This window comes from Lepidochelys olivacea, assembly GCF_965140295.1.
Source record: "Lepidochelys olivacea isolate rLepOli2 genome assembly, chromosome: 8".
NCBI lineage: Eukaryota > Metazoa > Chordata > Testudines > Cheloniidae > Lepidochelys > Lepidochelys olivacea.
In genome coordinates, this window is record NC_140418.1 from 14,641,938 (window position 1) to 14,660,907 (window position 18,970).

Below are 18,970 nucleotides of genomic sequence, written 5' to 3' on the forward strand. Positions count from 1 at the left end.
ATCATGCAAGATTCTTGCCTACTTATAATATGCTATATTCCCTAATGAAAGAAAACCACAGTCCTCAAGCTTCTGCATGACAGCTGTTTGAACTCCTTGTTAAAAATAATATTTAAGCATTTGGCCCCTTTGGGGATTAGGACATTATTTGCTAACAGATCCTGATTTTCTTCATCTGTATTTGTTATTCATGAGTGTCTCACAGTTGGGATGAATAATATATAGATGATGAGTTTGAAAACAGATATTTTCTATTTGTTATTCATGTCATGTGTTGGGTTCTCTAAGTCACATGGCATTTTTTCTGGTCCCTAACTGGATGATAAACTTTTTATTAAGAACAACAACAAATATTGTTCTAATTTCTGGCTGAATGCTCATTCATTCTAAAAATTAGGGACATTTTTGGAAGGTACCAGCATTTGCACAAATAGCCACAAGCACCAAATACATGCAAGTAACAAATAATAAGACTGTAGGAAATTAAACTCAGCATTTTTACCTGTAAAGTATTTGGAAGTCAGGTTTCTGTCTACCATGCATCCAGCCTTAATCTGACAATGTAGTTAATATGTTTAAATGTTTGGGGGCCTTAGTTTTTGGAAGTCCAGTTTGAGACATGTTGGGCCTAACTTTCACTGCTGAGTGCTGCTATCTGCAATTGAAGTCAATAAGATCGGTGAGTGCTCAGCAGCTATGAAGATCAAGCCCTGTGTGTGTCAAGTTGGGCCACCAAAAAGTAACACACCCAAAATTACAGGCCTCTTTTGCATAATTGGCCGTGAGTGCACCCAGCAGTACCACAGTCATTCTTAGTAAAACCATACCTAATTCAACAGCTTTCAAAATGCTCTTGACTGGCGCTGCCATGGTGCATTTTTCAGTTACAGAAACCCCAAGAAGTCTCCAAAGGTGGCGGTAGTGGAGGAATCCACTCATACGCATCGGGTAAACTTTGCTAATTACCATTTAAATATTATACTTAATATTAGAATTGAATCCGGCTACACATAGCTGGCTCTGCAGGGATGAGGCACGTCATCTTTCATTTGATCAGAAGATAACTCATGACTGTGCCGTGGCCACCCATTGTGATTTGTCTTTTCTGGTTATTGTTTTGTTTCCTAAGGAACATTTACTGTGAGTTGACGTGCTGTGGAGTGTAAAATTAGACACAGTGTCACCAAGACCATGAAGGTGACTTGTGTCGGCACATGAATCCTATTCTTCTGTAATTCTGGAACTGCTGTTTTAGGGTCCAGTCTTACAGTGTAGGAAGTTCAATAGGGTAGACCTCTAAAACAAATGTACATGTGTAAGTGTTTGCAGGACCTGTCCCATTTTTACTCTGTGAGAACACCCCTCGCTGTAGTACAAACAAAGCCCTTTGATTCCTAGTATGGCTAATGACAGTATGCTGAGCACTTTAAATGGTAGTGTCAGGGAAATAGAGGGTTTCAGTGCAGTCAGGATATGTTTTCCTTGTGGGGAGATTGTCTTGGAAACAAGGACAGGAGGTGAATAAAAGGGAGTTCTGCTACTAGAGATTACATTAGAGTACTAGCTCTTAGTCTGATTTGTAGGACTGAGTGCTCAGAAATCATACAAGAACAAAATAAAGTAGGAAGAGAAACGGGAAGATAAAAGGATTCGGGGATACAACTAATAAAGGGCTATGGGTTTTGACCACTAGACTCTGCTGTAAAGGGCCACTCTCATAAAAGAATGAAAGTTATCCCTTATCCTCAAATACATCACAAGTCTCCACTGAAATAGAGAGAGGAAGTAATTCTCAGATAACAGTAACTTGTCTTTTATTATTACAAGATTTAGAGATGTCCATATGCAAACCACAAAGTCTGAGTTAATGACTTCAGGGCTGAGTTAATGACTTCTGAGTTAATGACCACAAGGAGTTTGCCTGAGTAAGGATTGAAGGTATGGACCCTTAATGTCCACCACAGTTTTTTTTAACTCCACAAAACTAATAACAGCCCCATCTGTAATTCTGTTCTTTGCTTTAGAATGTAGTAAACGAACATGACAGATTGACCAATCCAAGTCCAGCTCTAAAACGGTGGAAGAATGAAAGGGGCAGTGCTAACAGGAAACCATTGGATTGCATTGTGCACACCTCATAAATAGTCTCTTCTCTAGTGAAAGGTGCTTAGGGCCCAATCCAAACCGAGTGAAGTCAACAGTAGAGTCACTTGAAATTTTTTCCCTCACAAAAGGTTTTTCAAAGAGAAAATGCTTTTTAAAAATGAACCTAGAATATTCATTTCCAGCCACAAACTTAGCCTGAGGCAGTCACCCAGCCCCAATGCTAAACTTATTCCAAACTAGCCAACTGGGATGCACCCTACCTAATCAAAGCTAACAAGCCAGCCTCAGACCCAAAGGTAGATTTTTCTGGCCAACACATCTGAACCCTATCACAGCCAGAACTGGCCAGCTAAACCAACATCAAATGTCTCAACCTCAGCATCTATAACCATCAAAAGCCAGGATGGCCCAAAGGCACAAACTCTAAAAACAGAATGTCAACCAGCCTCAAGCCTAACTCTGGTCAGAAGCCATTAGCACACACCATCACTAGCCCTGCCTAGGAAAAGCAAGAAGGCCCAACCATAATATTCAACCATACTACTAGCCCCAAACAAGCTTTGATCAAGGTAGCTCACTAAAGATAGCAACATAGCTGTGGTAGCAAGGGCAGGAGCACTGGATAGCAAGCTGAGTACATCACAAGAGACTGTACTTGGATAGTTAGACTGTGCTGCCTAACTTTAGCCCAGGGCCCCCTGGCAGCCCCAGCCCTAGCCTGGGCCTCCCCACAAGCCTTTACTATTATCATAGCCTGCCCTCCCATTCCCATCACGCCCAGTCCTACTCAGAGCCCTGTTGCTGCTCTACTCCTAACTGTCGTCTGGGTCCACGTGCTGGTTCTGACTAGAACCCTCATCTGTGCCCACATATCCAGCCCAGGCCAGCATTTGAACCTCATTTGTGTAAAATCAGGCTCCAAAAATCTTGAGATTGGGTTAAAAATCCTGGGATTATAATTTTTAAAAGAGTGTGGTTTTTATTTGCGGCTGGGGTTTAAACCGTTAGGATTCACTCAGGACATGTTTTCAAGCTTTTCTCTCAATCAGGCTAAAATTTACTTCCCCCCCAAAAAGGAAAATGGAGATTCTTATGAAATAACATGACTCCAGGATCTGAGGCTTTATTAAAATCACCATATATGAGATTTGCAATAAAAAAGCCATCTCTCCCCTAACATTAATCCACATTTAATTCCTAATGCTAGCTCACTCCTTTATGTTTACCATAACCCATGACTTCCTACTAGCCCCAACCTTATGTCTGGAGCTATTTGGTGGGCAAAAGTGAGACAGAAGATTGAGGTGGGTCAGTGTCCTGAGGTTCATGGCGTAGGATCACACTGCAGGTGAAGGTTACGAGTTCATGCCAGTTGACAGGCATCAGTTAGGTTAGGATAGAGGGCAGGCTGAAGAGCTTTGTCTAGTGTTATTGTTGGGATAATACAGGGGTCAGCAACCTTCAGCATGCGGCCCATCAGTAATCCACTGGCAGGCTGCCAGATATTTTGTTTACATTGACTGTCCACAGGCATGGCCCCCTGCAGCTCCCAGTGGCCGCAGTTCGCCATTCCCGGCCAACGAGAGCTGCAGGAAGCTGCAGGCCACAGGGACGTGCTGGCCACCGCTTCCTGCAGCTCCCATTGGCTGGGAACGGTGAACTGCAGCCACTGGAAGTTGCGGGGGGCCATGCCTGTGGACGGTCAATGCAAACAAAGTGTCTCGCGGCCTGCCAGCGGATTACCTTGATGGACCATGTGCTGAAGGTTGCTGACCCCTGGGATAGTAGGTGGGTCCATATTCTGATTAGGGTTTGAGTTAGGATTCAGGCTTGTTAGCAGGCTGGGGCAAGAGTTAAGGATGGGACCAGTTAGCAGATGTGAACAAGGATTAGGATTGGGGATGGATGGAGCTCTCAAACTAGGGTTAGGGATTGGGTTTGTATGTGGACCCAGATGAACCTATAGGAATCTAGTCTGAGATGTTTCCTGTTTTTTTCTGACTGGCAATCGAGATGTCTTAACTGGAGCCATTAATTATTATTACGTTGTTTTTATACTGTCTTATTGTTGACTTGTAGCTCATTTGCCTTTCATAAATGACACTATTAAATTCATGTAGTCTGAAATCTATTCTAAAGTCAGGAATTTTGTTTAGCAGTTTTTTGAAGATGGTTCGTTTAATTTGTCCTACTTATTCTCACACTTAGCATTCACAAAGCTCTTTAAAGAACACTGTAGAGTCTCATCCTCTATTATTGCTTCCTTGGGTTTATGTCCTGAAGTTCTAATTAAGGATTCAGGGGATATAATTTATGAAGCAAACAACATACATTTCAGCAAATGAGATCCACTACTCAGACCATTAGTAGAAGATAATGGAGCATCTTTAGGATCCTTCATTGTCAGTCACCTCCTGCTGAGGAATATACCAGACACTACATTTAATGAACATGCAAACACAGTGCAGGGTTGGTGTGCACACTCTGGCAAATTATTCTCTCTTTCATTTGTGAAATTTGTTTAAAGTAACTACACGCAATTAAAGGTTGGAGAAAAGAATGATTGGACTCACCACAGGGACATGCCGACTCTCACGGCCACAAGCCTGAAAGAATATTAACAAAATCATTTCCATTCTAACATATGCAGATTAACGTGCTTGTTAATAAACTGCAAATGACCGAGGAAGCTGGAGACAGAAAGGGAGAAAGAAGAGCAGGAAAATCCTGCCCTGACATCTCTACAGGATCCGGTTTAGAACAAAGTTTAGTTGCAGTAAAACCTCTGAGAAAAATACATAAAACAAAAGAATCCAGCATAAAAGAGAAAAAGTAGCTGATCAATGTGCCTACTAATAATAATGTAACTTTATTCATGAGAAGCAGCTTCTTGCTTTAACTGAACATCCATCTCCTGGATTTCATCAAATAATATCTGAGCTGATTATTTCTGAGTCTAACATTAAACAAGAGGGATAGGAACTTCACCTCTACTTCCTGCATGGATTGGACCTGAACACCACATCTTTGCCCTCTTTCCTTTAGGTCCTTCTCAAAAGGGTCCATCAGAATAATAGACTTTAAGCTTGGCATTTCTCTTTTCTCCACGTGATCCAGGAGGATTCTGGCTTTTTCTGGTTTGTCACAGATTATTGTGGAAATATCAGCTAAAAAACAAAAACAAAATAATTTTTTTTAACTTAAATTTAACACTAGCTGCACCTTCACAGTAATCTCTGCTAATCAGTCTTTGACAGTCATCTTATATTTATACCGTGAGAGCTTGGAATATAATATATATTTTCTCTTAGGAAACAAGTACATTTTAATATTTAACCCTAGTCACCATAAATCAACACTGAACAGAGCACACTACTGTATCTGAAATTGAATGAGTGGTAAGGCAAATATTTGTTTGTAGCACAAAGTGCATCAAACCGACAGCTACAATTATTTTAGGATTCAATTAAAAATATTAAAACTGAATCTCCCACCCCAAAAAAAACCCCAACCCTGAATGGTATGAAGTGGTTGTTAGAAACTCAAAGCCAAAATGATAAAAGAACAGATAGTAGCACTGAGATAATTCTTCTCACTGGAATGATCTTGTCAGTGCCTGGTTGCTGTTATGAGCCTGAGCTATCCTGCAGCCACAGAAATAACAGCCAAGCTCTCCTTGAGCCAAATTGAAATGCACACTGGGCCAAACCCTGGTCCCACAGAAGTCAATAAAAAAAGCTCTCGCTGTCCTCAATTGGAATTGGCCATCTGTACAACATGTAAGATGCAGTGGAAAGAAAGGGCATAAAAAGAGAAAGGACATTTAAAAAAAAGAAAGAAATACATCCTCAACTTGTGTCCGCGATTAATTGTAAATCGACAGTTTGCATCCTCAGAGGATCTGGCCCATTCTTTAAAAATATACATCAAACGAGTGTCCAGAAGTCTTGAGGGAAGTGATTATAGCACAAAAACCTTCCTTCTGAGAAAGCAGTGTGTATTCAGGATTCTCATTTTCATATGGGTTATAAAGTTAGATGCCACTAAAAATCAGCCCTGCTTTTGCATTATTATGGCTCAGACCAGTCCCTGCAAAACAATTGTACAGCCTTGTGCTCAGTTTTTGAGCCTTTATAAAAGACTTTATAAAAGTCTTTATATTTTGCTCTTACGGTCCTGAACCCTGATCTTGCAAAGTTTGAAGAAGGGGCTTAACTTTAAGCTTGTGAGTTGTCCCATTGGCTCCGATGCTTAAAGTTAAGCATGTGCTTAAGTGCTTTGCAGGATTGGGACCCTAGAACTTTAAAATTCTATTTGTAGGGAGAGAGAGTCTCATTTTTTTGGGGAAGTCTATTACATAATAGAATTTACCCTGCCAGGCAGAAATCCCAGTAAGACGGGTGCAATGTTAAGGCTCAAGACCCATAATGTTCAAAATAAAATACATGCATAAAGTGAGGTTACTAAATGATAGATTAATTGTTAGCTCTTGTCATTGGAACAAAATATGTAGTAATTGGCTAATGTTGTTACAGAAAAAATGTATAAGGGAAAACTTATAAACACTACACTAAGTTCAGCAATAGAACAAGCTGCAAGACGATGCATGGCTGCAAATATACAAAGTTTATCCATTAGGGATAATTTCAGAATAATAAAGCCGATCCTGCCATGATACATAGAGATATACTATATAACCCAGCTCAGGTTACTTCCAGCCAAAACGATTCACTGAGACAAAGCATCTGCCTTTAGGAAAGCTGAAGAGAAATCAGTCATTCTGCATAGCAAAAATGATTTTCTGAAAACCTCAATGATATTTATGCATGTCTGTTTTTACCTGTGTTGATAATGTAACGAATGGCTCCATGGCCCAATGTGTCATACAGGGGGACCACCACCATAGAATAGGTATAACAACCCAGCTCAGAAATGATCCACTGGAAGGAGATGTTACAAAGAGAAAAGGGGTAAGGGATGAGGAGTGATTAAAACACTTAATGAGTTTAAAATTTAAAGTGAGATCAAAACTCAAGAATATTGTTAATACTGCATGAGGTTACAGCAACATCTCACCTCTGGACGATTTTGTGCAAAGATCCCAATAAACTGACTTGTTTGTTTACATCCCTGTTGGAGTAACCCTGATCCTAAAGCTTCTGCTCTTTCAAAGACCTAAAAGTGGGAGAAAAATGGATAAGAGAGAGGAATGTAAGCAGCAGACACAAATTAAACCTAATCTACAGTGGTGGGCTCTAATATTAGTTTGTTGGATAACACATAAAACAGACTCTGGTCTCCTGTAACCATTAAGGAACTCATGACACTTTTGGCATTCACTCTAGAGCCCTGGCTAAATTCCAACTTGAGCAATTAAATTCTGCGTACTTAAAACTCCCCCACCACGTGAAATTGTTTTGATGCTCTTTATTTCTGGTCTTAGAGCTAATCAGTAGTTTATTTATTTCAGTGTGCATAATACTTTGAGTGCTATTACACGGCTGCTCCACCCAGAAGTGGCTGCATAACAGTGGTGAGTGAGGCAAAGTAATCACATTTGATCAAATCTGTACACCTTACACACACGTATGCCCACTGAAGTCAGTGGAACTACTTCCATGAGTGAAGCCATCAGGATACAAGTTTGTAATTCTCCAAATTTGGCTTGCGAAAGATGCTCTGTAAATCAGTACCACTACTAGTCAACACTAAGCTCCCAATCCTGTTAAGTGCTGAGACAGCTCCATGGAAGTGAAGAGTGCTTATAGCAGCTGCCAGAAGAAGGTGTGCAGCATCTTGGAGGATCCTGACTCAAATGAAAACAAGCAGGTAATTGAAAGTGGTAAAATAATACATGATCCCCCCGCTCTCCAGGATAGCACTAGAGGTTTCTTTTAAAAACAGCTACGTTTAGACAGAAAGGATAAGAATTCTTGGTGAAAGAAAGATTCATGATAACCTCACCTCTTTATACGACAACCATTGGTAAGGCTGCTTGGGCTTTCTGAATCCTAGACAGGGGCCATTCTCTAAACAAAATAAACAGATTACAAAATTATGGGGGGGGTCTTAGAGCCAAGTGCTCATGAATTCTAGGACCCTGAGCACCTTAACAGTAGGAGGTTGCTCTAAAAGTTACACCCATTGTTATTATCAAGGTCAATCCATGTTTCTCTGAGGCAGAGTTCACACAGAGTGCTGCCAGATTAAAAAGGAAGACAGCCCTGTATAATGGTGCACTGGGTTATGGACCATTTTGAGCCTTCATTCAAAATTGCAGAGGTGGTGGTGACACTGAACAGGCCCAGTGCCCTGTTAAACCAGCTTTTCCTTAAGACAGCGTGAACATTATTATCTGACAATGCCTTTCATCCTAAATGTCACCTCCCACCCTAAATGTCACCTCCCACAGATCTGACTGCCCTTTCATTGAAGCTCTAGGAAATAAAAATTATTCCTAATAAAAATTCACTTCTCTGGGAGAGGAGTGGAGAACATAAGTGTCTCACTGTGGAAAAGGGGACAGCAATACTTGGAATGTTAAATTGCCTTTCTTCCCATACCTCACCACACATAACCCACCTGTCCACTGAAGTACTTACATGTGCCTCATCACCGAAGAACAAACTGCATCATATACAGCAGTTATTCTGTTGAGGGTTCTGGTGGCATTAAAACACCAACCATTTGAGAACAAAGCTCATGTGTTTTGTTCAAGTCCAAAAAGGATCACAGCAAGGGCCCCATTAAATCGGTGGCCAGGAGCCTAGATACTCAGATTGTGAGCTTTTTGGGGCAGGTCTTTTTGTTCTGTTTCCACAGTACCTAGCACAAAGGGTCCTGGTCCATAACTAGGGGTCCTAGGGGCTATGGAAATGCAAATAATAATAAATAATGACACACTTCAGGGTACCAGACAGGAAATGCTCAGAAAGCTTCAAATACATGTTAAATATGGAGGGTTTTACTGCATTTAATGTAGAACCGATACAGTATTCCAGGTGTAATTTAATTTTATACTGAATGTAATTAAATTTACTCTGCCTGTACATTTAATTTTCAATGTACTGCAAAATTTTGTATTGAAAACCTATAACTGCTTTGTAAAAGCGGTCAAGGCTGAGAGGTTTGGCAGCTGGGAAAGACATAGTGGGAGCTTTTGGCATCTGGGAAGGTGTGGGAGGCAGTTGAGGACTGTGGGACTCATTTACCGGGTGTTCCTGCTAAATGATCAGTTACCAATGTTGCCATTTAAACTGTCATCATTAGGTTTCAAAGTTAACATCTCACAGAGATGAGGGCAAGATCGCACACACCTCTCAAAGCTATTGTTTCAGGCTGTCTGCAGACTCAGGCAGGCATCGCTATGCTGGTTTATACTTGGTTCAAGTTTGGAAGGTCCCCCCCCCGCCAACCCCATAACCATGAAAGCTAGAAACCTTTTTTCTTGACATTAGTGCTTAGATTCCAAGGCCCAATTCTGCAACATGAGACAGACTCTGAGGCAAATTCCACTGTGCAGATCACAGGGCTCTGACTAGAACCTGTACTTGCATGCATTCCTTTCACTTAGTCCCATACATTACATCCTCTTCGCCTCCCTCTCTTTCACCCCTGTTCCTGTTCCTCTTTTCCTCAGCTTATCAGTTCAAACATTATTCATGTAGTTACATTTTTAAGATTTTTCACCTTAAACTTCAGGTGCAATAATAAAGAACAAAAAGGTGTCAAGACCAGTTTATTTATATAAAGATGGGGAAACAGAATTTAAGAATTCAGGCTGCGTTAGGACTCTGGCATTAGGACTCTGAAATTCACAGCTTCCAGTTCAAGAGCTCTCAGACTCAAAAACCCCATCTTATCAGGACCTGTGTTTGGAAAGTCCTCATTAATAAAAGGTCCAAGGTACTTTTCAGGTACTTTCCTCCTCCCCACTCCTTTTGTGCTCTTGCAAGGCTCTGATAGGAAAAGCTGATACTTAGAAGGGTGACAAAGGCATCCTTTAAGAGTCATAATCTTGGAGCTACTCAGACTCTCCCCTGCTCCTGGCTCCTAGTGTCCTATCCACTGGACCAGTCCTGCCATTCCAAAATCACAGTTCAAATAAAGGAATGCAGACAAAAAATGCTTAATAATTCTATCCATCTAAACCACCCGTTGGCAGGGTTTGTGTCAACTGTAATTTTTAATAGCACTAACATGATGCTTTCTTGAGGACATTTCAAGCTACAAAATTAGTATCAACCTAGGCCAGAGAGAGATTTATTGCTTGCTCCCTTTAGTTTAATTACTGCAAGATAAATATATCATTCCTGCTTTCTGTTCCCTGTAGCCACTGTTTTATCCCTAGACAATTAAAACAGCACTTTTTACAGTGAAGTGTGTCAGATGTAGGTCAACTGAGAAAGATCAGTGGTGGAAGGGGTGTAGTTTATTTGCTAAGTTATGCAGATGGAACCTTGCAAAATTTCTGCCATTTACCCAAGCAGGGTCAGATGCAAGCCCTCTGTATGTGGAACTCCACGATCATTGCCAGGGGATTGGAAGGTGCTCAGCAGCTCTGGAAGCCAAACTACTTATTCAGGTGCTTAAATCTGAATTTAGGCACCCAAGATTAAAAATGATGGCCGTAAGATAACATCTTCTAAAGTGCCAAAGGGATTGAAGTGTTTATGAAAGCCAATGGGATTTAGGGGCCTCAGCCATTTTGCCACTTTTGAGTTTCACCCACACGCCCCACTTCAGTAAAAATACCATGGCTTCCATGCTTGCTGTAGCCTGTGAAGCTCTTCCATGGCTGTATGCTGGTTTCTGCAGTTAAGAAGCTGATTGTGGCCTGAATTTGCTTCACTTCTTCACTCAAAACTCCTACAGGCCCACATTTTTTTGGACCGGTTGTTTCCCTAGCCAGCAAGGCCCAATCTTGGTCAACAGCAGACCTCTTATTGACTTCACTGGGAGTGGGATTAAGCCCCAATCTGTACAGCTGTTTTCTCCAAGGACATCAGACCCAATTCGATGCTCTGACCAGCGCTGAGATAGCAGCATTGAAGCCCAGTGGGGTTTTAGTCAATACAATGATATTTACATATCCTCATCACTTACCAGATATGTTAAATCCCCTTCTAAATACTTCATACATTGTCCTTACATCATCATAGTAGTTAGATAATAATTCTGGGCTGTCACCTATCACGGACCGCCGAGCTCCATCCCAGCCCTATGGAAACCAAAAACAACATATAATGATCGGATCAGAACCTTTGGAAAGAGAGAGACTAAAAAAACCAAACAAACCCAGCACACATCTTCGGAACCTGGTCCCATAGTGCAGTACTTAGGCCATGACAGCCTGAGCATAAAATGCAGGATCAGGCAAGCTGGCCTCATAAACCTAGAGGCAGAGAGAATTTAATCATGAACCTGCCTTAAGCTTATATTATAACCTGCATGATGGATTAGCCTCCAAATTACAAGTGCTCTAATATTTTTTGTGGGAAAACATATTGAATTATATTCCGGTGTTAGCCTTGACATGAATATTTGCTTTTGTCTAAAACTGTATAAAAGTCAGACAGGCGGGTTTGTTATGATTTTCCTTAACCCACCAAAAAAATTCCTGCTGTTCTGTTTCTGTAAAAAATAAAAAAGACAAGACAAGCCATAAGGGCTTTATAAAATGAAACACAAAACACAGCCTATGTGATTCACTTTGTAAGCACATTTATTCTTCACTCATAAATGCAGTTCTGTAAGTAAAAACCAAGGAAAACAACAACTGAGCCCCAAGCCTACTGACTAGTTAGGCTACTGGGTTTTTGTGTTTGCCCAGAGATACTAATGCACTTGCACCAGCTTCACCACTGATTTTGCTCTCTAGCCATGCCCCAAGGATTTAGCCCATTCCTTCCCTCCAAGGCTCTAGATCTGATGTGGGGGACTGGCAATTTTTTTTCCAATGTGCACGCAGGTCCGCGGACCGCCACTTTGAGTAGCACTGCTCTAGATGATTGTATAGCTTTCTTACTCTCTCCTAGTACATGGAACAAGAATCTTTACATGCTCATCATTTAGAGCAGCTGTCGGTTTTATTCACAGATTGAAATTAGAGACTAATGTTTCTAGTCTCAAAAATCATTTAAATAGTTCCTACATTCATGGAAATATTTTAGGCTGATATAGAAGGAACAGACTAGACAACAAAGCCCCTCAAATTGCATTGAATCTCCCTTACACCTCCCACTCTTCACAGAGAAATCTCCTGGTTTTTCATGATAGGGAGCAAATTTCCATTCCATGTCTTTCTTTGCTTTAAACAGAGTTTGATTAAAACTGATTTGACATTTTTTAGTTTTATTATTTTTTTTCCATCCTCTCTTTGGTGGGTTTCAGCCTAGCTTTGCTCTCCTATAAGGATGCTACTTTTAAAAATGAAGAATTGAAGGCTTTCAGGACATAATTTATTTTAAAAAAATAATTCAGTAACATAAATGTTGTGCATTTATATTCCGTCCATCATTCAGAAGGATTTCAGAATGCTTTTTTATGAACTTTACACCAGAATTCACCACGGACATGCAGCTATTTCTATTCAGCAGCTGCTGTATTCCGTCCCAGAATACAGAAACATTAATTCTTGTATAATGATCCAAAACATCTTATCCATTTATAAATTGAGAGGCAATGCGAGTAGGCAAAATGTAATTAATTAATCAGTCTAAAATTTGGTCTGCTCCCTGGAGTTATCATACCATACTCTTGCAAAAGTTGCCATGAGTTTTTTTTTAAAAAATGGTCTGACTCCATTGAACATCTTGGCCTTATTGAATTCAATGCTAGTTTTGTGATTAGCTTCAGTACGGCTAGGATTTCGCCCTTTACCTAGAAGACTTCATTGGCACCAGCACAGTGCCTGCTAATGCAATGGGTTGAGCACTGGTTCTAGGCTGACCACATAGCAAGTGTGAAAAATTGAGATGGGGTGGGGGTTAATAGGGGACTATATAAGAAAAAGCCCCAAATATCAGGACTGTCCCTATAAAATCAGGGCATCTGGTCACCCTAACTGGCTCAGTACTGACTCAGAAAGAAAAATGACAGCTACTGAATGAGCAACATCCTTACAGAAGACTGCTTTTACTTTGGGAGTTTCCTATCCAAGTACATTAGTCTTAACTTGCACCATCTGGCTGTAGGTACAGTCATATCTTTAAAACCAGCTAGTCTGTATTTTTGGAAACATTGCACCAGTTCTGCACTAATGTATAGATATAACCAATCCACAGGAGCAACTCACAGATCTCTGGTTTGACACAGTGCTCTAAACATCAGCAGTAAAAATTCAGACAACTAGTCAGACTGCTGGGACATACATTTGTTTACAGGGCAATACTGTAAGATGTTTACTTTTTGAATAATTCATAGATTCATATACTTGAAGATCAGAAGGGACCATTATGATGATCTAGTCTGACTCCCACATAGCACAGACCAAAGAACCTCACCCAATGATATCTGCATCACGTCCATAGCTCATGTGTGAGCTATAGGCTATCATTAAGATAAGACAGATCTCTTTCCAAAAGTCTCCAAGTGATGAAGAATCCACCACACTCCTGAGTACATTGGTTTAGTGGTTAATTACTCTCACTGGTAAAATTTTGTGCTATATTTCCAGTCTGAATTATTTTAAGTTCAGCTTCCAGCCATTGGATAGCGTTGAATTCAAGACCAACTCCCACAAGGAGCATTGCTATAGCCAGTGAACACACAAAGTACAAAATAGTAACTCTGACAAAATCAATAAAGCCAGACCAAAGTTTTGAGAGGTTCTAGTTACCTATTCTACACTAATAACTATTCTAGCATCAATGAAGCTTGCAGAAGACAAAACATCTTTTTATTCTTGTACTTGATCTTGGACTTCAAAACAGCATTGATGATGGCTGTGTGACAGAAAATAATCCAGTCTTTCTGGACTAGGTATCTTTGAAAAAAAAAAAACGTAATAGAACTAAGTAACTGATTTTAGTGCTGATTAAAACAGCCTAATTGTTTTTTGCGGGAAATTTTAATAATTTTGTTTGTTTTTGGGAAATTTCCCTCATAAAATTTCAGTTTTTTCAATTAACAACCAAAAGTCAAATATTTTTTAGTTTACAGTAAAAATGTTCAGTTAGAAAAACCCAACTTTTCTTTATACAAAAACAAAGTCCCCTTCCTCCCTCCATTTTTACTAATTTTTTCCATGAAAACGTTTCTTTTGGGCAAAAGCTGTTTTTCATTAAAAAAAAAAAAGTTTTGACCAATTCAAATAAATGAACATAAAGGCCTTGATCCTGCAAACACTTACAGATGTGCTTAGCTTTACTACCATGAGCAATGCCACTGAAGTCAGTGGGACTACTCATGATAGTAACATTATATACATGTGTAGGTGGTTGCAGGACCAGGGTCATAGTTTGGACCTATCTGTCAAATTCAGTCCTGGCATAAGAGCACATAGCTCCTACTGACTCCAAATGGAGGTGCACCTGTGACCCCTAAACTGAATTTGATCCCAAAAGTTCAAAGAAATAGTCAAATTCCACCCTCCTGCAAGAAAAGGTACCTCAGCATGCTATCACTGGCCACCTCTGCTTTTGTTTGCTTGGTGGTTTTAACTAGTGTAGTAAAAATTAATAGCCCTAGTAGAATCATTACCTTCCTATGACACCACTCAGAGGAGTTTAAAGTCCCAGAAGAATTTGTGCAATGAAAGTTAGATAATGACTACGTTACATGAATTCTAAAGCCAGAAGGGACCACCAGAGCATCTAGTCTGACCTCCTGTGTGAAAACTGCTTTCAGAACAACGTTGGGACAGCTCCCACAAAATGCATGACACTGCACGATTCTCTTGGAGGTAGTTTATGTTTCCCAAAGACTTTTGAAGAAGGATTGCTATAAATCTGTAGATGGCATAGAGAAAAATATTTCTGGAAGCTCATTTTACAACTAATGAAAAAAAAAAACCAAAAAGGACACCTGCTTGTAGCCAAGAATTCAGAGCTGGAGAGCCGGAGGGATACTGATAATACTGTAAAAAGTGGAGGTTAATGCAGGTTCATCACAGTAGCTCTGCTCTGCAGCGGGAAAGGTGAAGAAACATAGTGGCACTGAAATTTGCCATTCAAACATAGAAGTGATCTCTCCTCTATAAGTGCAATATTGCACCCTTTTAAAAAGGGAACATTAAATTGCACCAAGGGGCAAATGCGGACCCCAGACTTGGTGGGCACCAAGGTCAGTAGATGCAGCAGGGTCAGGAGCAAGTTTTGGGGAGCCCAGGCAGATAGTGTTCATCCACCAGTGTACTGTGGACTCTAGCTTCCTGGCCTGGGACTTGCCTGCATAGTCGTACATGCAAGGAGAGGTGGTTAGAGAACAATGTGGGAACAGTGAATTTGCTACTATGTGGATCTACTTCATTCCCTCTTTTGGAGAGGCACTGACAAAGATACAGGGCAGCTTGTGGGTTTGGGCTGCACTGGAATCAGTGGAAGTTTTGCCATTGGCTACAATGAGATCAGGAGCTAGGCCTCAGTATGGCTCATGCTTCTGGTTACTCTCAGGATTGACAAATAAATACCATCTCAGGTCCACAGACAGGCCAAGCTCTTGGGAAGATAAAGCGGGTTTCCCATTAAATAATTCATGTCAGAGTATGTTCAGCAAAAGTTTTGGACTCTGGATTTTTTTTTTGTCCTTCCCCATTGCCTTTTGGTCTTTCTAATTGTCTTGTGCCGTTGCCTAACGATAGCCTTTGAGAGAGAAAAGATGGTTATTAGTAGGGGAAGCAAAAGTGGATGGGAATCTGGGAGGCAGTGACCATGAGTTGGTTGAGTTCAGGATCCTGACACAGGAAGAAAGGTAAGCAGCAGGATACGGACCCTGGACTTCAGGAAAGCAGACTTCGACTCCCTCAGGGAATGGATGGGTAGGATCCCCTGGGGGACTAACATGAAGGGGAAAGGAGTCCAGGAGAGCTGGCTGTATTTCAAGGAATCCCTGTTGAGGTTACAGGGACAAACCATCCCGATGTGTCGAAAGAATAGTAAATATGGCAGGCAACCAGCTTGGCTTAACGGTGAAATCCTAGCGGATCTTAAACATAAAAAAGAAGCTTACAAGAAGTGGAAGGTTGGACATATGACCAGGGAAGAGTATAAAAATATTGCTCGGGCATGTAGGAATGAAATCAGGAGGGCCAAATTGCACCTGGAGCTGCAGCTAGCGAGAGATGTTAAGAGTAACAAGAAGGGTTTCTTCAGGTATGTTGGCAACAAGAAGAAAGCCAAGGAAAGTGTGCGCCCCTTAATGAATGAGGGAGGCAACCTAGTGACAGAGGATGTGGAAAAAGCTAATGTACTCAATGCTTTTTTTGCCTCTGTCTTCACTAACAAGGTCAGCTCCCAGACTGCTGAGCTGGGCATCACAACATGGGGAATAGATGGCCAGCCCTCTGTGGAGAAAGAGGTGGTTAGGGACTATTTAGAAAATCTGGACGTGCACAAGTCCAGGGGGCCGGATGAGTTGCATCCGAGAGTGCTAAAGGAATTGGTGGCTGTGATTGCAGAGCCATTGGCCATTATCTTTGAAAACTCGTAGCGAACGGGGGAAGTCCCGGATGACTGGAAAAAGGCTAATGTAATGCCAATCTTTAAAAAAGGGAAGAAGGAGGATCCTGGGAACTACAGGCCAGTCAGCCTCACCTCAGTCCCCGGAAAAATCATGGAGCAGGTCCTCAAAGAATCAATCCTGAAGCACTTACATGAGAGGAAAGTGATCAGGAACAGTCAGCATGGATTCACCAAGGGAAGGTCATGCCTGACTAATCTAATTGCCTTCTATGATGAGATTACTCGTTCTGTGGATGAAGGGAAAGCAATGGATGTATTGTTTCTTGACTTTAGCAAAGCTTTTGACACGGTCTCCCACAGTATTCTTGTCAGCAAGTTAAAGAAGTATGGGCTGGATGAATGCACTATAAGGTGGGTAGAAAGTTGGCTAGATTGTCGGGCTCAATGCGTAGTGATCAATGGCTCCATGTCTAGTTGGCAGCCGGTGTCAAGTGGAGTGCCCCAGGGGTCGGTCCTGGGGCCGGTTTTGTTCAATATCTTCATAAATGATCTGGAGGATGGTGTGGATTGCACTCTCAGCAAATTTGCAGATGATACTAAACTGGGAGGAGTGGTAGATACACTGGAGGGCAGGGATAGGATACAGAGGGACCTAGACAAATTGGAGGATTGGGCCAAAACAAATCTGATGAGGTTCAATAAGGATAAGTGCAGGGTCCTGCACTTAGGACGGAAGAACCCAATGCACAGCTACAGACTAGGGACCGAATGGTTAGGCAGCAGTTCTGCGGAAAAGGACTTAGGGGTGACAATGGACGAGAAGCTGGATATGAGTCAGCAGTGTGCCCTTGTTGCCAAGAAGGCCAATGGCATTTTGGGATGTATAAGTAGGGGCATAGTGAGCAGATCGAGGGACGTGATCGTCCCCCTCTATTCGACATTGGTGAGGCCTCATCTGGAGTACTGTGTCCAGTTTTGGGCCCCACACTACAAGAAGGATGTGGATAAATTGGAAAGAGTCCAGCAGAAGGCAACAAAAATGATTAGGGGACTGGAACACATGACTTATGAGGAGAGACTGAGGGAACTGGGATTGTTTAGTCTGCTGAAGAGAAGAATGAGGGGGGATTTGATTGCTGCTTTCAACTACTTGAGAGGTGGTTCCAAAGAGGATGGCTCTAGACTATTCTCAGTGGTAGAAGAGGACAGGACAAGGAGTAATGGTCTCAAGTTGCAGTGGGGGAGGTTTAGGTTGGATATTAGGAAAAACTTTTTCACTAGGAGGGTGGTGAAACACTGGAATGCGTTACCTAGGGAGGTGGTAGAATCTCCTTCCTTAGAAGTTTTTAAGGTCAGGCTTGACAAAGCCCTGGCTGGGATGATTTAATTGGGGATTGGTCCTGCTTTGAGCAGGGGGTTGGACTAGATGACCTCCTGAGGTCCCTTCCAACCCTGATATTCTATGATTCTATGGTGCTGCATCAGTGATTAAGCTTCCACATGATTCAGATTCCTATTAAAGCCCTCAAGGACTCAGGTGAGGCAAATCAGCTCAACACACAGTGTCTTCAATGAGATCGTGCCTCTCATCTGGCAATTACTAGTGTGGATAACCCTGGATTAATCCTTACAACATCCAGTTTCTCTCTCTTTCAAATCAGTGAGTACATATAAAATAAAAATACAGGGTAGCAGATAGTTTAGATAGGGAATCTCATGGGAATATTATTAGTTTGCTATGTCAATTTCATTACAACTATAACCTTCTTTTTCCAAAGTACTTTCCAAATGCTAATTATTCGCACAACACCTCAGTAAGTTAGGCAGGTTTTATTCACTACATGGTACAAGGGTTTAAACTGAAGCAGAGAGCCCAAGGTCATACAGTGAGACAGAAACATGGCTGGGGAGAGAACCCCAGAGTCCTTGTTCTAATCAGAAGAAAATGCTTCCATGGGAAATGTAAACTTTTGCCCATTTTTTTAAAATATTTAAGGACAGTGAAGTTCTCTTAACGGGGAACCTGCTAGAAGGACAAACCTGTCATTAACCTTTAGATTCATACTATATGTCTCAATTTTGAATACGAGTTCAACTTGAGATGTTTTTCTTGGATGGTTTTGCGCTTCAACAGGGGGCAGTTTCTTTAGACCTCAAGGCTCCTTAAAAGCATCACGATGAATAAATAGCCTCAGGTTTGAATTAAAGCATAATTTTTTGCGGTATCACTGAACATACAGCAG

At 41.3% G+C, this 18,970-nt stretch overlaps 1 protein-coding gene across 11 annotated transcripts in view; it reads right to left on the reverse strand.

The window, feature by feature from the left end:
- Positions 1 to 18,970, reverse strand: part of ACSL6 (acyl-CoA synthetase long chain family member 6) — a 111,790-nt gene that overhangs the window by 35,762 nt on the left and 57,058 nt on the right. For all 11 annotated transcript variants that reach the window (XM_084636205.1, XM_084636202.1, XM_084636212.1 and 8 more), the window contains 6 exons: positions 11,212 to 11,326; positions 8,071 to 8,135; positions 7,183 to 7,281; positions 6,947 to 7,046; positions 5,095 to 5,273; positions 4,680 to 4,712 (listed from right to left, as the gene is read on the reverse strand). In XM_084636205.1, the coding sequence (XP_084492331.1) occupies positions 4,680 to 4,712; positions 5,095 to 5,273; positions 6,947 to 7,046; positions 7,183 to 7,281; positions 8,071 to 8,135; positions 11,212 to 11,326 (591 nt within the window). The remainder of the gene's footprint in view (positions 1 to 4,679; positions 4,713 to 5,094; positions 5,274 to 6,946; positions 7,047 to 7,182; positions 7,282 to 8,070; positions 8,136 to 11,211; positions 11,327 to 18,970) is intronic.